General features: G+C 44.1%; 2 protein-coding genes across 5 annotated transcripts in view; one reads left to right on the top strand and one right to left on the bottom strand.

Moving 5' to 3' along the window:
- Positions 1-1186: 1186 nt before the first annotated feature.
- Positions 1187-6096, top strand: LOC115133005 (NADH-cytochrome b5 reductase 3-like). The gene is made up of 9 exons (XM_029665797.2): positions 1187-1527; positions 2546-2671; positions 3598-3670; positions 3879-3985; positions 4081-4210; positions 4401-4484; positions 4577-4662; positions 4765-4864; positions 5049-6096. The coding sequence occupies exons 1-9, from the start codon at positions 1507-1509 to the stop codon at positions 5219-5221; spliced, it is 900 nt and encodes a 299-aa protein (XP_029521657.1). The 5' UTR covers positions 1187-1506; the 3' UTR covers positions 5222-6096.
- Positions 6097-6401: 305 nt separating this feature from the next.
- LOC115133004 (liprin-beta-1-like) overlaps positions 6402-20905 on the bottom strand; it is a 34436-nt gene continuing 19932 nt past the window's right edge. For 3 of the 4 annotated variants that reach the window (XM_029665795.2, XM_029665794.2, XM_029665796.2), the window contains exons 4-26: positions 19883-19963; positions 19472-19585; positions 19166-19276; positions 18164-18256; positions 16786-16888; positions 16079-16140; positions 15909-15975; positions 15622-15746; positions 15318-15385; positions 15122-15185; positions 12143-12293; positions 11895-11927; positions 11037-11181; positions 10704-10823; positions 10335-10485; positions 10013-10124; positions 9812-9900; positions 9490-9612; positions 9180-9305; positions 8849-9037; positions 8419-8568; positions 8112-8177; positions 6402-7568 (exon numbers count right to left, since the gene is read on the bottom strand). In XM_029665795.2, coding sequence (XP_029521655.1) covers positions 7482-7568; positions 8112-8177; positions 8419-8568; positions 8849-9037; positions 9180-9305; positions 9490-9612; positions 9812-9900; positions 10013-10124; positions 10335-10485; positions 10704-10823; positions 11037-11181; positions 11895-11927; positions 12143-12293; positions 15122-15185; positions 15318-15385; positions 15622-15746; positions 15909-15975; positions 16079-16140; positions 16786-16888; positions 18164-18256; positions 19166-19276; positions 19472-19585; positions 19883-19963 — 2430 coding nt within the window. In that variant the 3' untranslated portion in view covers positions 6402-7481. The remainder of the gene's footprint in view (positions 7569-8111; positions 8178-8418; positions 8569-8848; positions 9038-9179; positions 9306-9489; positions 9613-9811; positions 9901-10012; positions 10125-10334; positions 10486-10703; positions 10824-11036; positions 11182-11894; positions 11928-12142; positions 12294-15121; positions 15186-15317; positions 15386-15621; positions 15747-15908; positions 15976-16078; positions 16141-16785; positions 16889-18163; positions 18257-19165; positions 19277-19471; positions 19586-19882; positions 19964-20905) is intronic. The other variant, XM_065021566.1, reaches the window with a different exon arrangement.

Below are 20905 nucleotides of genomic sequence, written 5' to 3'. Positions count from 1 at the left end.
TTTGCTGCCATCTACTGGACTTGCCTAATATGTCAATTGGCTCCATACACATCTGTATGATAGAATCATTAGGAATTACCATCAAATTAATCATCACAGTTTAAATGGCAATTTCACCACTTTTCAACTTCATTTTCGATTATCTCCAGCACAATACCAGTGTCTAAATATGTGAAAATTGTGCATTTTTCCTCTTCTTATGAACACAACAAATACAAAAACAGAAATATACAAACAAAAGTACATAAACCTAACAGACAGACAGCTATTACATATCAAGATACATTTTCAATTTGACAAAAACCTTTATGGTGTGTATTGCTTTTTTGTTTTTACATTTACAGATCATTTAACAAATGATATTTCAATTCTATCTTAAATCATGTGAAGAGGGGTTTGTTCTCTGCCCACTTCATTGTATGGATAAAGAATCTTCCATGAAAGATAAACAAATGAACAATGAAAGTTAAATCAGGGTCCATATCATTTGGATCAAAATAACATTAATAGTCGTTTCCTTTCAAATAAAATATTCTAACTCACTCCAAAATCGTCTGACATAAGAACAAGTCCCAAAATAAATGGTCAAGAGTTTCTGGGTCACAACCACAAAATACACATTTGTTAACAATAGCCATTTTAATTCTGTGTTTAATAAAGGTCTTTATGGGGTAGATTCTATGAATGAGTTTGTATGATACTTATTTCACCTTATTAGATATGCAATATTTACCAGACAGCAATGAGACTTTGTTCCAGCTCATTTCTATGTTCTGTAGAAAAATAAGTTAAAAGTTCTACCCGACGACATCATCAACAGTTAAAACATTTTTTAAACAGTGATTTCAAACACTATGGGATTCGCGGTGACGTGAGGAGCAAGAAAATACCCTCTCTGACTAGAAACTCGTTGCAGAAACTTTTAATCCTACACTGTGATGTCTCCGAGAATCATTTCTTAGGACCTTTGTTTTCACATTTGTAGGCCTAGTTTGGTGCTGAAGATAATGAGTAAAAGGTTGAAAAGTGGTGGTCATTCTGCATTAAACGGGACTTCGTTCATTGTAGCCAGACAGGCATGTTCAAAGCAGTTTTCATACAAATTCATGGGTCGTGCATGGACTCTTATTTTGAAAAGCGTGTTTACAACTGCAGGGGTTGAGCGCTAATTCCTTATGACGCGTTCAAAACAACTGTGAACTCAAAAATATCTGATGTGCGACTTCAGTGCGTTCAAGAGAGCTGTGAATTTGCGAGAAAAAAAACTCAGAGTGCGAAAGATCGTTTTGAACGGTCATCCAACTCGGAATTCCAACTCGTGAATTCGGGCCTCTTCTAGAACTCCAACTTTCCGATCTGAAGATCACCGACGTCATGATTTGACCTCGTATTTTTTCCGAGGTCCCAGTTGCCTTGAAAGCCCCGGAGTCAGTACTTTGACAGCGCGACGGTTTTTCCTCGGAGAACATACTTTTCGCTGTTGCCTTGTAAGGTGTTAAAAACAAGATGCTGTCTTACATCATTGGGGTAAGTATAATTGCCAACTAGCTAAATATGATATTTTTTACATTGGCTTAGGCTGAGCTACAGTTGTGCTATTTGACACTGCACAAGGAATCTATAGCGAACGGCAGGCAAGCTAGCTATGGTTGGCTAACTAGTACTGTAGACTACAGTGTAGTTAGTAACAGATCTTCGTCGTGAACCATCAGGTTTGTAATCCACCGTAGCTGTAGTAAGTAAGTCAGTCGGTATATAGTAAACTGTCATCATAACTACCTAACTTGATAACCAAAGCTTTTGCTTTGCCTCTTATTGAGATGTTTGGGCGTTGCATGGCGCAAGTTGCATGGCGCTAGGGAGTGAGTTAACGTTACCTAGTTTACGTGATTGACAGTCGGGTTAATTTCTGATTAAAATAGCCAGCATGGAGATCTCTGCACACTTGTCAAAGGAATGCACGCCGCTGTGGCTCTACCATGTCGTTATTAAGTTAGCTAGCTACTAGCTATCGAATAGTGGTGAGCGCAGCAGTTTGGTCCAATGTTGGGGTGTGTGCGTATTTATTTAACTAGGCAAGTCAGTTAAGAACACATTCTTATTTACAATGACGGCCAAACCCGGACGTCGCTGTGCCAATTGGGACGCTGCGTAGCCCTATGGGACTCCCAATGACCACCAGATGTGATACAGCCTGGAATCGAACCAGGGAATGTAGTGACGCCTCTTGCACTGAGATGTGGGGAAATTCGGGTTTCCCCAGTGTTCCTCTGACATAACCACTCCCCTAATTTTAGGGAAGCGTTGTGCCTATCCATTATGACTAAACTATTTGTCAAGTTAGGTGTAATATCACACTGACTGATGCATTGTATATCAGTAACTGTTAAAAAACTGTTTTTGTTGACTTGTTGGTACAGTCTGTCATTTTCCCCTCCCAATCATGGCAGCAGTCTTTACAATGTTCAACATGGTAAAGATCGACATCCTTATTTCCACAATAACTTCAACTGAAAAGGCAAACCTTCCTTTCCCATCTCCACAGCTCATTCGGAGCAGTATTGACAACATTATCAACCTCATCCTGAGCCTCTTCCTCTCAAAGAAGAAACCTGCCATCACCCTAGAGGACCCCAACATCAAATATGCATTAAGGCTGATAGATAAAGAGGTAAGAATTCAGTGTTGTGATCAGGTTATTATTCCTGTGCTGTGGTGAAACCACGTTCACATTATTAATATAATAGAGTGAATGAAACAAGTTGGACTAAGAAATAATGAGTAACAATTGTGACTAGATAAGACATGTTTGATCTGGGATGCCCAGTGCTGTCCTAGAAAGGCAATTCCATGAAACAGTGATGCTCCGACTCAGATTTTTCACCTTAACATTTATGTAAAACAAAAACCAATGATTGAAAAGTTAAACAAACTATGCACAATGACTACTTTTAACAATTTCCACATTCAAAAAAACAACAAATTTACCTGAACAGTGCAGATGCAATGTTTAGTAACATAATGATCACACAAACCGTCATTCTGTTACCAAACTTTGCATTTGCACCGAGTTCTATGCTTTGTAATCATTGTTGTTTTGTTTGAGTCTCAGCATCACTCTGTTACTGTGGAAATGCTCCTTACCATTACTGGAACTGCACAAAGACCAAACACATAACTTCGGCTGGTCTGTGTCACAAGCCCTTTAGGACTTGGACTGGGCAGCTGCTGCATTGCTACAGACTGCGGTTTCTCCATTTAGTGCAGAGGTCAATATGCAACCAGTCTGGATTGTAGTTTGAAGTTATTGCTCTTGTACAGACTGCTACTGTGGATCAAGGCTAACAGTCGGTCAACAGTGTGTGTGCTTTATATCAGGGGTATTCAACTCACCCTATGAGGTCCGGAGCCTGCTGGTTTTCTGTTCAACCTGATAATTAATTGCACACTTGGGTGTCCCAGGTCTAAATATAGCCCTGATTTTAGAGGGAAACAGTGAGAGAATGTGGTGGAACTATCTTTGAGGTCCAGAGTTGAGTTTGAGGGATCTATATCATGTCAGTGCAGCTGTGAAATGCTGTGTTGTGGTTCTCATAGATCATCAGTCATGACACAAGGAAATTCCGTTTTGCCCTGCGGGCAAAGGATCAAGTCCTTGGGCTACCCATTGGTGAGTACATTCAATTGATGTCGCTGTTCAACTTTTCAGCATTTATATAAAAACACTATTAGACTATAATATAGTGTAACATTGAATGTAATCCTGGTCTGAATCTGAAATCATACAAAAATGTATCTGTTTGTTGTGTTGTCTTCGCACCCATCACGACTACTCTTCATTTAAGTGGCCACCATACTTTGACTGTTTACGTTCCCAGGGCAACACATATACCTGTCTGCCAAACCGGATGGAGTCCTGGTGGTCAGACCGTACACACCTGTGTCTAGTGATGACGACGTAGGCTTCGTAGACCTGGTAGTGAAGGTACACGCATCATCTGAAGAAGCTTTCTCTGTACTATAATTCAACCTCCATCTCCTCAACCAGTTTTCCCAAAAAATGTTTTTCTTGCTTCCCAGATTTACTACAAGAACGTTAATCCAAAGTTTCCTGAAGGTGGGAAGATGAGTCAGTACTTGGAGAGCCTCCGGATTGGCGACACTATTGATTTCAGAGGGCCCAGCGGCCTGCTGGTCTACCAAGGAAACGGTGAGTCATCACGTTTGCCCAACATTGCCACTGTGTGGTAGATCTTGCATTAAATACCCTGTTATGTATATTTAGGCCCTGGCTGAAAATGTTTCTTAAGTGGTCACTGCTCTGAGCTAGGTCAATGGTGAAGAAGTGCACGCAAGCCACTCCTTTACTAAATTGGTTTGTTTATTGGGTGTTTCAACAGGGGCTTTTGCCATCAAGGCAGAAAAAAAGGCGGAGCCTGTGATCAAAACTGCCAAGCAAGTGGGCATGATCGCAGGAGGGACTGGTAAAACAAAAGCCACCATGCTCAATCTGTACATAGCAGAATGGCCATCTGTGATGGGTTGACATGTGTTCTATTGGATCCTGTTCCCTCAGGAATCACTCCCATGCTGCAGCTCATCACAGCTATAATGAAGGATCCCCAGGACCAGACAGTGTGTCATCTGCTCTTCGCCAACCAGGTGAGTTTACACCGCTTTCCTCATCTGGTTTGAATCTGAGGTCAAGGAGTTCAAACATGGGCTAGTAGTCCCTAATACCTTCTCTATCCTATTCTCCCTCAGACTGAGAAAGACATCTTGCTTCGACCGGAGTTGGAGGAGATCGCAGCTAATCACCCAACCCGGTTCAAGCTATGGTTCACCCTGGACAGGGCTCCTGAGGGTAAGGGATGCCCATAACTTCTATTATGTTTCAGTGAACATGAGCTGATATTGGGAAATAAATGTTTGTTTGCCCTGTTGAAGTGTCAATAAATGCCGTTAAAGGCTCACAAAGATTTAAGAGAAGGCTAAGAATCTTGTCTGGTCCGGAGTGACTTAAAGTTTAACGTCTCTTTAATCATCAGAGTGGGAGTACAGCCAAGGCTTCATCAGTGAAGACATGGTGAGGGACCACCTTCCACCCCCTGGAGACGACACTCTCATCCTCCTGTGCGGACCGCCTCCCATGATCCAGTTTGCCTGTAACCCCAACCTGGACAAAGTGGGCCACGCCAGCAGCCGGAGGTTCACCTTTTAGAAGCCATCCCAGGCGAGGGGTTAAAGGGGCTCAATGATCAGCCACACCCAACATTTATTAAATCTCTTGCATCAGCGCTTGATCATCTGTTGAAATCATTTCACTTATCCTACAGCAGAATTAGTGGACCATTTTCTGTAATTTGGTGTGCCTTAATTTCCAAAACAGAATCCTGAAATGAGTGGTGTCTAAAGCATTTTCTGATTTATCATTCTGAATTGAGTAACTGGTAGTTGGAGGAAACAATTATTTGAATGTTCTTCCTGTCAAACTAATTGTGACTGATACCTGTGTACTGAACAAAATATAAACTCAACTGAATTAGGCCCTAGTCTATGGATTTCACATGATAGGCCTACTTTTTGGGAGCCAATCAATGAGTTTTTCCCCACAAGGGTTTTGTTAGACAAATACTCCTGGCCTTTGTGTCCCCAGCACAAGGTGCACATATGTAATCATGGCAAAGGCAAAATTCTCACTAACAGGGAAGTAAACACTTTTTTTTTTTTTTTTTTCAGAAAATGAAAATAAGCTTTAACTGGAACATTTCTGCTCATGAAACCAACACTTTGCATGTTTTTGTTCAGTATAGTTTTACTTGAGTGCCTTAGCAATACTTCTTTGTATGCACAGCTGAAGACATGCCCATAATACTGCTCAGTTGCTTCCACTGCAAACTATTCCCTAAAGTGTAATGTATAACTTTGCACATTGATGTACTTATTCCATATTGTTGCAGAACGAGTGACTAAAGGGAGTATATCTTGAAGCTGTTACTGGAGTCTTTCCATGTGCTTAAATGTCTTTACAACACTTGAAATATGGTTTCATTATGCAACATGTTATTGAGACCAATAAAATACAAATGCAATACATTTTTGTCTATAATTGGGGGTAAGCGCAGCCTAATTCTGATATCTTTTGACATCCTGATGTAAACACAGCCTTGACTGATCTAGTTGCTGGGTTGAAGTAATGGCTGTGGATTCAAATCCCATTTCCAGGGGTGCAACTTTCACTGGGGACATGTCCCTCCCACATTCTGAAATTGCATTAGTGGGTCTCTGGCTGGTGTAAGGATCTATCGACATAAGTGCTCAACTCAGACCTTGTGGAAGTATCTCAAATGTACATAGCTCACCCATCTCTAATAGGCTAGTATACACAGTCATGTAGCCCATCATTTTACCATGTTTTTATTGACAATTCACAAAGATGCATAGAAACAGTACACAGTACATTACATTGTGTTCACTGATATGGTTAAGGCTTGCAAAACAATATCATTGCTTTCTGGTGGTGTTTACATTCTAGAACATTGGGCTTCCATGTTCCTAAAATTCCACATGGCAGGACAAACCAACATGATAATATTGAATTACTTTGGGACACAAACAGGAGCATCAAATGAGACATGGAGAGGAAATTATGGATTGCAGTCTAAGTGTCCCACTGCGACTTGACCAATCTTTTAGGTTATATAATTGCTAATAGGCGTGAGGGTTCCAAAAATAAAAAAATAAGTCAGGACAATGGCATACCATGTAAGTACAGGGACTCATGTGGATATTCAAACAAATATAGAAAAAAACAGTTCTGTAACACAAAAGTATGGAAGTATAAAGTAAATGCTCCCATGTTGAAATCTCAAGTCATGCGCTACATTTCAACAACTTCAATAAATACACATGTATAACTTCACTTGGGAATGCAGAGCAAGAGATAGTAAATTGCTGAAACGACAACGACGTAAGTAAGGGCATAGGTGGTCTCAGGTTGTAGAAGACAGCTTATCAAGGTGTTTGCATGGTGACGCCAGCTGGGGTCAATGATGTGTATAAACCCTGGATTGCTGATGCTATGTAACGGCCAATGAGAGGCTTTGAAGCCACCAGTCAGCCATATTGGTGCTCCTCAGAAGGAGCACTCCTCCATAGGAATGACTTGAATTCTACAGCACTTCAATCAAATGTTTAAAGGACAAAATTTATATGCATTTAGGTATTTATTTGTTGTAGTGGGGACAGTATCATTAGTACTCCCTTGTATTTTTACATATAATTTCAAAGTATGCATTAAAAGGTGTCTAATAGAATATACTTGTCAAAAACAAATGTAGACATTAAATCATTTCTACAGCTTCGAAAATATGTTTTTTTTTTACAATTGAGGAGTAACAAAATGGCTGTGTGGTGGCTGCAAAACAGCACCCCCTGTCAGTCATCTAAAGTTAATACATTTAATTGGCGGGAACCCTCCCTCACACGTTAGAGTCGTCATCGGTGACGCTGGCCTCGGGGGAGCGAGAGGAGACCTCGCTGAAGAATTCATCCTCCTTCAGCATGCTCTGAAACATGCAGGAGAAAACAACACACTGAAGTCACACAGGAAAACAAAGAGATTAATAAACTGCCAGAAAAGTGCCATGGTTGTTTTGCTAGAGCACAGCTTGCTGAGAAGCACATAAGTGATTTGATGTGTGATCATGTGAGTTTTTGTGGGTTGGGGGGGGGTATTTTACCCCCCTTTTCAATCTTGTCTCATGCAACTCCCCAATGGGCTCGGGAAAGGTGAAGTTAGAGTCATGTGTCCTCCGAAATAGGACTTAACACCCGTCCGCTTAACCCGGAAGCCAGCCACACCAATGTGTCGGAGGAAACACCGTTCAACTGATGACCTGGCCAGCCTCTGGAGCGCGATGAGCCAAGTAAACCCTCCCCTAACCCGGACGACGCTGGGCCAATTGTGCGCCGCCCTATGGGACTCCCGATCACAGCCGGTTGTGATACAGCCCGGGATCGAACCCGGGTCTGTAGTGACACCTCCAGCACTGCCTTAGACCGCTGCGCCACTCCGGAGGCCTCATGTGAGCTTTTTAATGACTTCTTACCGTCAGGTTGTCGATTTCCTCAGAAAATGCTCCTATCTGCCTCACAGCCCCTTCCGAGTCCTCCATCTAAGAGTACAGACAGTGTTCAAGAGCACTTCACATGGAAAATTAAAAGTAAAACACTATCCTCTTGTGGTACCACATTCCACCCTCTCATCGGTTCATTGAAGTGCTCTAACCTCACCTAAAGGATGATTATCATTAATACATTTTAAATAGTTAGCGCCTCAGTTGAAGGGGCTAAAAAAAGCCACACTAAAAACACCCACATTCCCTGAAGTTGAAAGAGTTAATGGCAGTCCCCTACCTGGTCCAGGTTGTCCTCGTAGATCCTCAGGCCCCCCTGGAAGCTGCTGTTCTTGGGCATCTCCACGTCCATGGGGCACACGTACTCCTCGCTGTCCTCCTGGCGCTTCTTACGCAGGGTCCCGAAGCCACCGAACGGCAGCCTTCTGGGCTGGAGGAGGAGAGAGGATGATGGGAGAGAGTCAGTCAAATGGGGACAAACGGCTGTGTGCCAATAGTATTAAAAAGCAGTCTGTCCTCATCTCCTTTTCCTGCTGACCACTGATCTGAAAGGACAAAATCCAGTCCATTCACATATAAGTGGTCATGAGGCCAACTTAGAGCAGTGGGACACAGCCAAGGTCACTGATCAGATCAATAAACCTACACTGATTCCCAAATCTCTGCATGTCTAACAAGCTGATGCCTTACCAGCTGCGAGTTGACCCTACCTTGACCTTGGCGGTGGCAGTGAGCAGGGTGTAGTCTGGGTTCTCCAGACACTCCTGTTTGCTGCGCTGGGCAGCGGAGCCGATGAGCAGGTGGAAGTGGGTGGCCAGGTGGCGGCGCAGCAGGGTCTTGTTGGGAGGGATGTTGAGCAGAAGGGCTAGGGACTCTACGTTGAAGCGAGGCTCCAGCACCTGAGACAAGGAGAGATGCAAACGAAGAGTGAGACAGACACCAGTAAAAAGGCAGTCAGTGTATGTATACGCTGATGAAGGTGTGTGTTCCTGAAATGAGTCAGTGGCAAGCCAATTCAAACAGAGACCCCCCCCCTCTCACCATGACCCCCCCGTGCACACCGCTGCCCCTCAGGTTAGGAGCGTACTCAGCCAGGTCCACTGATCTCAGCCACTCCATCACTCTGTGATTGGTCCACTGGGAGATCTCCCCTGGTGTGATGTTGTTCTGGGGAGACATTTTCTTTTAAGTTGGTGTTAATAAAAACGGAGACGTTTATTTTCCCCTTTACAAATAACACCACTGAAATGTAACTGAACTGGTGAAGTGAGAGACCATGTGTATGGTGGATATGAAAGCACAGGGAGAGAAAAATAAATTGGTTATTTATTTAGTAGTGTCTAAACCGTACCTCGTCAGAGGGCCGTCGGCGGAGGCAGTTGGGCTCGTAGAAGTTGAGCCGGAGGACCTGGATGGCTCTCTTGATGCTGAGGTGGTGGAGAACACTGCCCACTTTTAGAGACAGCAGGTCATCCTGAAGGGGACAAACACACATACTCTTCTCACTCAGGAGAATGACTACCATCAATCAATAAGAAATAAAAAGGACACTAGACATACAGATGATCACACAAAAGCAAGGATTTGTTATTTAATGGACTTTATTCACCCCCTTTGACATGGATTCTAATTCATTTTAGCCGCGTTACAGACTACTGCAAATTAAGACTCACCACAGTCATGTAGTGTAGCATTCGTCCATCGACCCTCCCCTCATCAAACTGGCTCTTATACTGTGGCAGACCAATATCGTCAAGCCATCCTGAGAAACACCAAAACAACTCAAAATCAATCACAAGTCACAGAAAGGTTATTCAATGTTTCATTGTCAAGGATTTTTGATAACTCTGAGGCTGTGGTCAGTGGTCACTCACTGGTCACCCAGTTGTGGTCCAGTTTGGCCTTGCTGACATCCTCCTCTGATCCCAGTGCCTGGAGAGCCAGCTGCAGCTTCTTCCTGTGGAGGGGCTGTTTGATCCCCAACTCCTGTTGCCACAGAAACATGTATGGATTGTTTAAGACATCTGACATACTGTACAGTTAGGAAGAGAGTGATAGAGAAAATAGATGTGTCAGGACACAGGTAGCAAAGTGAACATTAGCAACTATAAGCTTTAACATCGGGAGTTTCATTAAAATGTCTAGCGACACAGAATGCACGAGACGCCTCCTGGATGCTCCACTGAGCCGTCCTACCTTCTCCAGGTCGTGCTGGGAGGCCTGCAGCAGGGTGAATCCTGAGCGGATCCACTGCTGGTCTTGAGCCACGTGCAGCCCCAGGCCCTGCTCCTGCAGCCACACACACACCTGCTCCTTACTCCACTGTGCAAAGGGAGCGTCCACATCACTGAGGGGGGAGAGAGCACTCTCACCATTAACGTGGAGGGTAAACAGTACATCATTCATTCCCATTTGCTCCTCTGACACCACAAAATCCTAATACCCTAAAACTGTGATACTGTAGACTTAGTTCCAATAAACTTCTGATCCCTTCTTCTACATCTCTAGTTCACAGACAGATACACACACACAGAGACAGTCTAGCAAGAGGTGAGCTTCACATACTCGGCGCTGTGCTGCAGGTCACGTGACCAGCCCAGTCGTGGGCCGGCCGTGGCTCTGACACCTCCCCTCCTGAACTCAGTCTCCTCCAGGTCTAGCGAGGTGGAGTGACTTCTCTTCAGCCTAGAGGGGTCAGAACACAGCAAGCCTAAATATCCTGCCATGCTCGATCCTCGTGTTACAGCAAACCCTCTGTCCTCGTATTACAGTTAATAAAGCAACAGTTTAATTTAAAAACCCTGGCTCCATCTTAATTCATCTTTCCCCCAATTACCTTGCATACCATCTCCTCACCTCTTTCTAAATTTAGGGAATATAGAGAACATTTTGACCCACCTGCCTAAGAACTTCATAAAGCCTCTGGACTTCTTCTTGGCCTCTGGTGAGGAAGGTAGGGTCTGGCTGCTGTCTCCTCCCTGAGGTTTGTGTGGCGGGGCACCAGCCAAGTCCAAGTGGTCTGTGCCCTTACGCTCGGTCTCAGCTGGATTCAAACACACACACCCCTGTTAGATCAATAGCTGACATCTGACAATCCACCACCACAGGAAACTCGAGGCCAACACTGTCCAAGGACTACAGCTGTAATGGCCACCATAACCACTTCTGGACTACATCTTCCACTAAACACCACCACCACTATGAGTACGCCAAGAACCACTCAAAAGCACCACAATTCAACTCATGCAGGACTGGTTGACATGAACTTTGATGCAAATTCATAGACTTCCAACTGTAAAAGACTAATCTCAGAGGCGCATCTTTAAGGACAGCTAGCAGAGGTAAGCGGCATCATTGCAGATGGTGTCACGTCATGGATAAGGAACAACTGGATATGATTTAAAAGGGGAAAGAAATCACACTAAAAACCACCCCACTCACAACAGCGATCAACTAAACTTTTCACTTGCTTGATACAAATGAAGAGTAGGAAAATGGAGGTAGGGGAATATCTAGGGATTCTTCACACAACAATGTAACCATTTACCATCTATGACCCAATCAGCCTCAAGAGGGTTCAGAAAAACAGACAGCCTTTTTATTTAGTCTACGACGGGTCTAGTTGTGTAGTAATGTTAGATGGTGATCACATTGTTGTGCTAGTATCCCTGCACACATCCAGCGTTCATCCTGATCTGCCATACTGCAGGCCTGGCCCGTCTGTGGGGCTCTGCGCTGCAGACTACTGTACTGTACCCAACGTAGGCGCACTCGCACTCCGGCTGCGATCTTCACATCACATAGAACCATGGAAAATAGAGAGAGCAAGGATAGTCACTAGTGTGAATACTACCAGACAGACAGACATAAGAAAACACACATTAAGGAATGGAACTGTGAATATTTTTTTTACATCATGAACATGGAGTAATATTTATTGTTCACACCACCCCGTGTAGAGAAACGAGTACCCTTCTCCCAGTGCCCTTCCTGTGATGACTCACCCAGATTTGGGGCGCTGGACGTCCTCTTGCCTCCACGCATCTTGAAGAAACCACGTCCAAAGGAGGAGCGGGCCTTCTTGGTCCCAAAGCTTTCATTACTGCTGGGGTTTGATGGGGAGGTGGATGGGGGGCTGGGCTCCTCAACTGTGGTCTAGAAAAGGGGTGAGGGGTCATTATGAGCACATTAACCTAATAAAATATTTGGCATGCCAGTAAACAGTCAATCTCCCAATATAACCAGCTCCATAGTTCTGTTGTACCACCAGGTGGCGGTGGAGTAACACAACTGTCAAAACAACCATTGCTCAGGAATCCTATTATGATTCCATATCATCCTGACAGACAGTCCGGAGTCCAGTCAGCCGTCACAGTGGGGCTCAGTGACTCCGCCCTCCATGTGGGGGAGATAAGAGATAGAACCTGTATCTGTATGACTGGCCCGTTTGAGAGACAAGCCTTTGAGACTCTCCCATGTTGAGAGGTCAAAAAGGTCAAAGATAAGAAGCTCTAGTGTCCTAGTTTTGGTGACAAAAATGGGGGGGGGAGGGGGTATGTGATTTAAGACTAGAACAATGGGCTAGAACAATGGGCCATTAACCAAATGGTTGCTGGTTCTAATACCCGAGCCGACAAGGTGAAAAATCTGCCGATGTGCGCCTGAGCAAGGCACATAACCCTAATTTGCTGCAGAAGCGCTGTACTACTATGGCTGACCCTGTAAAACAAAAAAGTTTGGACATCTACTCATTCAAGGGTTTTTCTTTACTTTTACTATTTTCTACATTGTAGAATAGTAGTGGACATCAGAACTATGAAATAACACATGGAATCTTGTAGTAACCAAAAAAGTGATTTGTTTATTTGAGATTCTTCAAAGTAGCCACCTTAGGCCTTGACAGCTTTGTACACTTTTGGCATCCTCTAAACCAGCTTCATGATGTAGTCATCTGGAATGCATTTCAATTAACAGGTGTGCCTTGTTAAAAAGTGAATTTGTAGAATTTCTTTCCTTCTTAATGCCTGTGAGCCCATCAGTTATGTTATATCCTGCCTGGGTCGGCCCTATCCGGGGTATCGTCGGGCGGGGCCAGTGTCTCCCGACCCCTCCTGTCTCAGCCTCCAGTATTTATGCTGCAATAGTTTGTGTCGGGGGCTAGGGTCAGTCGGTTATATCTGGAGTGTTTCTCCCATCTTGTCCGGTGTGAATTTAAGTATGCTCCCTCTAATTCCCTCTCTCTCACCCTCCTATCTCGGAGGGCCCGAGTCCTGGGACCATGCCTGAGGACTACCTGGCCTGATGACCCCTTGATGTCCCCAATCCACCTGGTCGTGCTGCTGCTCCAGTTTCAACTGTTCTGCCTGCGGCTATGGAACCCTTACCTGTTCACCGGACGTGCTACCTTGTCCTGGACCTGCTGTTTTCGACTCCCTCTCTCCACCACACACCTGCTGTCTCTAACTGAATGCTCGGCTATGAAAAGCCAACTGACATTTACTCCTGAGGTGCTGACCTGTTGCACCCTCTACAACCACTGATTATTATTATTTGACCCTGCTGGTCATCTATGAACATCTTGGCCATATAATGTAATAATCTCCACTCGGCACAGCCAGAAGAAGACTGGCCACCCCTCAGAGCCTGGTTCCTCTCTAGGTTTCTGCCTTTCTAGGGAGTTTTTCCTAGCCACCGTGCTACTACATCTGCATTGCTTGCGGTTTGAGGTTAAGCTGGGTTTCTGTATAGCACTTTGTGACAACGGCTGATGTAAAAAGGGCTTTGTAAATACATTTGATTGATTGACAAGGTTGGGGGGGTATACAGATAGCCCTATTTGGTAAAAGACGAAGCCCGAATTATGGCAAGAACAGCTCAAAAAAGCTAAGAGAAACAACAGTCCATTATTACTTTAAGACATCAATTCTGAAAATTTAAACCACTTTGAAAGTTTCTTCAAGTGCAGTCACAAGAACCATCAAGCGCTATGACGAAACTGGCTCTCTTGAGGACCGCCACAGGAAGGGAAGACCCAGAGTTACCTCTGCTGCAGAGGATAAGTTCATTAGAGTTACCAGCCTCAGAAATTTAAGCCCAAATAAATGCTTCAGAGTTCAAGTAACAGACACATCAACAAACTGTTCAGAGGAGACTGTGTGAAATCAGGCCCTCATGGTCAAATTGCTGCCAAGAAACCACTACTAAAGGACACCAATAAGAAGAGACTTGCTTGGGCCAAGAAACACAAGCAATGGTCAATAGACTGGTGGAAATCTGTCCTTTGGTCTGATGAGTCCAAATTTGAGAGTTTTGGATCCAACCGCCGTGTCTTTGTGAGTTGCAGAGTAGGACGATCTCCGTATGGGTGGTTCCCACAATGAAGCATGGAGGAGGTCGTGTGATGGTGCTTTGCTGGTGACACTATCAGTGATTTATTTAGAAATCAAGGCACACTTAACCAGCATGGCTACCGCAGCATTCTGCAGCGATACACCATCCCATCTGGTTTGCTGCATCAGATGACCTGGCCTCCAAAATCACCCAACCTCAACCCAATTCAGACGGTTTGGGGTGAGTTGGACTGCAGAGTGAAGGAAAAGCAGCCAACAAGTGCTCAACATATGTGGGAACTCCTTCAAGACTGTTGGAAAAGCATTCCAGATGAAGCTGGTTGAGAGAATGCCAAGAGTGTGCAAAGCTGTCATCAAGGCAAAGGATGGCTACTTTGAAGAACCTAAATTCCAAAATACATTTAGATTTGTTTAACACTTTTTTTGGTTACTACATGATTGCATGTGTTATTTCATAGTTTTGATGTTATTATACAATGTAGAAAATAGTAAAAATAAAGAAAAACCCTTGAATCAGTAGGTGTCCAAACTTTTGGCTGGTACTGTACATAAACTCTATGATTGCAGCAAGTCAAGGTCTTTCCAGTTAACCCACCATTCCCCATCACCCTAGGAGTAAGAGGACAGTCTTACCTGCTCTGTGTTGCTGTTTATGTGGCCCAGGCTACCTGCTGAATGTGGTGGGACTTCTGGTGGACTGCAAAGAGAAAGGAAAGTTAACCGACAGTCTAGACCTAGAGATGATGAATATACTGACAAACTAAAACAGTGACCCAATGGACAAATAGTGCATGGGAGTGTAGTTTGTCCAGGAAAAAGCCAACCTCACCTGTCTGTGTCTGGTTCCTGTATCAGGCTCTCCTGCTCCAGCTCTGAAAACACTGCAATAGATGGAATCTGGGAAGAGAGGGTGAGAGAGGAAGAGAAAGAAAGACAAGAGTCAACGTCGCAAAATGAATGTTTCGTCAATGTCGCAAAGCACAGTTTCATTGGTTAGGTAGTTGGTGTCCAGCTAAACCAATACCCCAAGCCTGTTGACCCTCACATTCCTAACATTACGTTTTGGTAAGGAAGTCTAGAGTCTCGGGTCCATCCTGTGTGTGAGACATTGTTATGACAGGGGAGGTTGTTACCTCGTCACAGCTCCTTCCTGTCTCCTCCCCAACTGCCAGGGTGGCCCGGTCTGTATCCATGGCGACCTGAATGGAGGGGGATCTGTCATCCTGGATGTCATCGTAATCGTCTTCATTCAGTGTGTCTGGGGGGGGGGACAGTTATAATTGTTACACAAAATTATAAAGTCCATTATTCTACACTCTAAAACGTGATTGATCTAGTCCGATAAATAGAAATGAACTATTGCAATGATACCGATAAAACACTTCATTACTAGTTTCATACTCCTTGAACATTGTTTCACCTTTCACCAAGTCCTGGACCTTCTTGTACCGTGTGATAGACTCCTGAAGCTCCTCGATCCGCCGGTCCTGTGGGTGAAGGATGGTAGATCAGAGTTAGAAAAGCCATTGAGATCCCCATGCGTCAACTACAGAAGCCTTTATGAAAAAGTGTGAACAGGAGCTCCAGTACCTTGTCATTGTTAGCTGACGTCAGGGACTCCATGGCCCTCTTCATCCTCAGCACGTCCACATCTGGAAAACAACAAGCGTGCCCCCACAGGGATCAGAGACAGACATATTGTCTGGTGTCTACTGCTGTCTATACACACTGGTTGAGTCTATAAAGACCTACATGCAAGTCAAGTCCACTTAAGCAACAGGACTTTTAAATCGAATAGACTTGAGCAGACAATTACATTGCAGTATTTGGGGCATGTTCAAGGCCAATAAATTCTTGAAGTGAATACATTGCACTCCACATAAATTGCATTCCTTTATGGTAAACGGGTGATAAGAGCCTCCGCTGTGGGTTGAAAGAGTCAGAGATCATGTCTAAACATGCTTGGTATGAGCCCTGAAGACAGATAAGACGATAGTAAGGTGGAAAGTACAAAATCCCCCTTTCTATCTGTGTGAGATAGACAGGATGCTTTGAAAATTGTATTTCAGGGGGAAAGTCCAATGCTCAGGCCATGTCTTGATGGTACCCATCATTACTTAAGGGGACTTAAGGGCAGAAATAACTGCAGACGAATTAGGAAAAGGAATGTTGGAAACTTGTTGCCGTAAATCTGTCAAGGTGCAAGTTAAGCCTGTTGAAATATTATGGCTCCTCGTGTGTATGAGGGTGAAGTGAGGTCCCCCTCCCTCCCACATGTATAGTAACCGTACTCCCACCTTTCTCTCCATCTGTTCTGTCTGGGGTCAGCACTCCCTGTGTAGCCTGGTCTTTTAGTCTCCTCAGCTCCTCCAGCTGCCTCTGAAGAGTCTGCAGTTCCTCCTGAATGAGAGAGGATCATGTTCGGGACCATTCTGACCTCATTATACTACAGATACATATCTAGGCCCATATTCATAAAGTGTGTCAGAGTAGAGGGGTAGAGTATAAAGCAGGATCAATTTTTATTTTTTAGAGAGAAGCTTGAAAATGGGCGTGTCCCAATTGACTCAACAACCAAAAAAACATATCTAAATGTAGCTTTCTTAATTATCCAGAAAAAATTGTTATTTCTGGTTGTTTATTATTACTTATTATTATTAAGTTATCTGGCTAACCCATTGAACCTGCATTGTCGTATACCCCTCTGATCTAGGATCAGATCCCCTGTCCATTCATTTTAACCTAAAAGGCTAAACTCATACTAGAGAAGCATTCTTCGTATCGGACACTATGAATACAGGCCAAGATCTTGATAAAAACCCAGCTAGACAACAGAGTCTGACCAAACTGAAAGTAAAAACCCAGTCTGATGCCAACTGTGCTGCAGGGCAGTATGACCCAGAATGAGGTTAGAGTGAGGATACATTCTACCAGAGGACTGGTGTCTTAACCAGAGAACCATACAAACACACTGTAAACATGTCAGTTTCTTTCACATTCCACTGAGAAAGAACAGCTCCATTGGGATGTTCATCCCCAGCAGAAGGTCATCCGTGACCGTTCAGTTCCATCCATTAGTTTAGCTTACTTAGCCAAAGGTTTAAGACATTTTAGCATCAATGTACAGTTAACATACAATTAAGTGGATCAGGGCAGGAAGAAATGAAAAACGAGTGTGTTAAGAAATCTGCAACTTATACTTAGCTGGTAGGAGAACTTAGTCAAAGTGGAAATGTGCTGAAAGTTGGAAAAATGGATAGTGTCAATGGACAGAGGGAAGGTTTAGAGGCCCATAAGGACAGACAGGGAAGAGCAGAGCACAGGGTGTTAACTTCTGCACCACACCTCCAGTGAACCTTAACCTGCCCCATTCCTAGGGCTGCGACAGGTTAGCACGTTGCAGGGGAGAAGTTAGCCAGGCAGGGGTGAGAGAGGAGGAGAAAAGGAGAGGAGACAAAGGGTATGAACCATGAAGGAAGGTGGTATTACTAAGAGTGAAAGCAGTGATTTATAACCAACATACAAGGGAACAATAGATTCAGTACCTACATGATGTAGAAAAAGTGTAGAGGGAGTCAAACTTAATCTGTGGACCATATGTCATGCACAATCTAATTTGAACGGACTGACCTAAGGCCTTCGTATTGCAGACAGATTTTTAGCCACGCTACTCACTTTGGTGGATTTAAGTTTCTTCTCACACTGCAGTCTTTCATTCTCCATATCGGTCACCCTGAACCGCAGGTCATTGACTTCCTGGTACAACCCCTGGGGAGGTAAAAGACTGCATTACCCACATGTCCAAGGGCTCAGCTGAGACTATTGGAGGAAACTGTGGGGGATGTTTTTATGGAGTGAAAAATCCTCAATGAGGCACCAAAGATTATTTAGAGAGAGAAAGAGAGAGAAACAGAGAAGCCCACTACAACATGGAGACAGATCCTTGATTTTGAAGAAAGCGTCATGGTCAATTACCATTACAACTGCTTTTATGTCATGGATAATACATACTCCTGCACCTTGGAGCAATTACCGTATAGACGGAGCACTCAGGAAATATGCATCATCATTAAACAAGAATGTGCTACATGATTCACGACGCATACATTTAGACAAGAGTAAAAACCGCAGAGCACCGTGGGTAGGAAAGAAGAAATGGATCAGACTCATGGGTGTGTGATTTACAGCCCAACAAAGCCCAACATTAAACAAAGGCAATATTAAATATATATGGAAGACATTGCCTTTCTACACACCTCTCCCTAGGTTATAGTAGTGTCGGAAACCCAAACTCAGGATCCAATATCCTGATTCCTCCAGCCCAGGCCTGCTCAGTGCTCATAGATTAGGTGTATGGAAACCCTGACTGTCAGACTCCCAGCTTCTCTGGAGGGGATATGAATTATTTTATGAGAGGAAATGGCTGCTGGAGCAAGGCAGTGTTTTGGCACTCCCTGCCCGCCAGTCCAGGATCTGCATGACGGATCAGGGCCCACTCCATCCGACTGAGACAGACCTCTGCATGGTATTAAATGTTTGGGTGACTGCCAAGATTCATATAAACTCACATCCTAATATTATAAGAAGTCTGCCTGCCGTTGAACAAAACTCCAAATATCTACCAAAGACATGATATCTCTGTGTGGGTGAGTCTATCGCCATAATGCATCCGTGTACCTCACTATCCCTGAGATCTCTCGCCACAGTGGTCAGCTTCAGTTTCAGACTGGACACCTCGGTCATCAGCTCCAGCTTCTGGGTCTCCAGGGTCGACCTGCTCAACAGCTCCTGCACAGGACACAGTCACAGATTCAGTCACAAACGAGTAGGAGCGAAGTGTATTAAGTGTGTTAATCAGTGTTCATTCAGAAAGACACATTTGGATCAAAAGGCTGACCAATACCTTGAGCCCAAGGTTCTGTCTCATAAGACAGAACATCCTGCTAATAACCATAATACACTGCAACCCTGCTGGGGCCTCACCTGCTGCAGCGTTTCTTCAGTGGCGTCGAGTTTCTCTCTGTGCTCCTCCAGACACATGTCCAGATCCCTGATCTTCTCCCCCTGCACCTCCACCTGGTCTGAGAGAACACTCACCTGGGGACAGTCGTCACTCAATAACACGCCACATGTCATCTGCGTGTTGTTTTCAGGGTATGGGTTAGTGATCTAAGAGCATGCTCTATGATGCATGTCTTCCACTCACACCATGAATAGGTAAAACCTACTGAATTCAACAGCTACCTATCAAATACACTTTAAACAGAGCACCCTTGCTAATGTACGGTTTGCACGTACAATGTATTTGGTAATGTTCACATTTTTTCAATATGGGGTGGTATTTCCTATTTGTTAAAGCTGGTCTCTGCTTGTTCATGGCCTCGTGACACACACCTGGAGGACAAGACACTCCTTATCGCTCTCCACCCGTGACAGCCGTTCCTGGTAGATCATGGCGGAGCCATTTCCGTTGGTCTGAAATCACAAACAACCAAAGCCAAGTGCTTAGAGGCCATAAATATGGTCAGGAATAACTTCTTGCCCTACCACCATACCAGGAAAGACTCCTGACCCTAGGAATAGAGCAGCCTCCAGTCATATGGAAGATGTACCACTCCATCTCAAAGGCCAGCATACAGCATTCAGATGTCATAGCATCCCTATATTGAAAAAACATCACATGATTTTCCCCTGGGGAGAGAGAGAGAGAAAAAAAAGAAAAGCCGGTGATGTGAAATGCATGTTATTTGAGAGACACGTGAGGGTCAATAGGGTTCTCACATGCAAGTGCTTTATGTGTGACTAAAGTGGCAATTGAATCAAAAACTGAACTCCTCTTCTCATATTTCACACAGGGAACGAAAGGGCTTGAGGGAGGAAAACATGAGCCTCACTGTGAATCATCTCCAGTAAAGAGGATGGAAACCATTTCAGACACCGCTCCAGAGACACTTACTCACAAAGCATGTCATCACAAAATAGCCATACAATCAACAGAGTGAAGGTATAAATAACAGGTAAGGCTGTGAAGACACAAAGCAGACCACTGCCTGTGCAATCACACAAAAGGAATCTAGTCTAAATAAAAGTACTTCGATGTGTGGAATACTCATCAGCAATACATTTTCCATGATTACACTCAAATTCGGAATATCTCATGCATTAAAGAGATCCTCCGGTACTTCTGTATACTTTTTAGCCAGCAGTTCTGAAAGTAGCGCTCGCGAGCCAAAAGTTGATGTACCACATCATTGCTCTCTCTCTCTCTGCTGTGTGCGCATCTAACTAGCTGCCACTCAAATGGCAAGGGGCAGATTGAGGTAAGACAGTAATTCCGCTCATAAACGATGCATGTATGAACTACACATTGACACATTCAGCAGAAAGTGGGAGGTTTAACAAATACTTTGTTCCAGA

The sequence above is a fragment of the Oncorhynchus nerka genome, linkage group LG8 (assembly GCF_034236695.1).
Source record: "Oncorhynchus nerka isolate Pitt River linkage group LG8, Oner_Uvic_2.0, whole genome shotgun sequence".
Taxonomy (NCBI): Eukaryota; Metazoa; Chordata; class Actinopteri; order Salmoniformes; family Salmonidae; genus Oncorhynchus; species Oncorhynchus nerka.
Note: the sequence above shows the minus strand (reverse complement) of the source record. Positions and strands in the feature narration are given on the sequence as shown.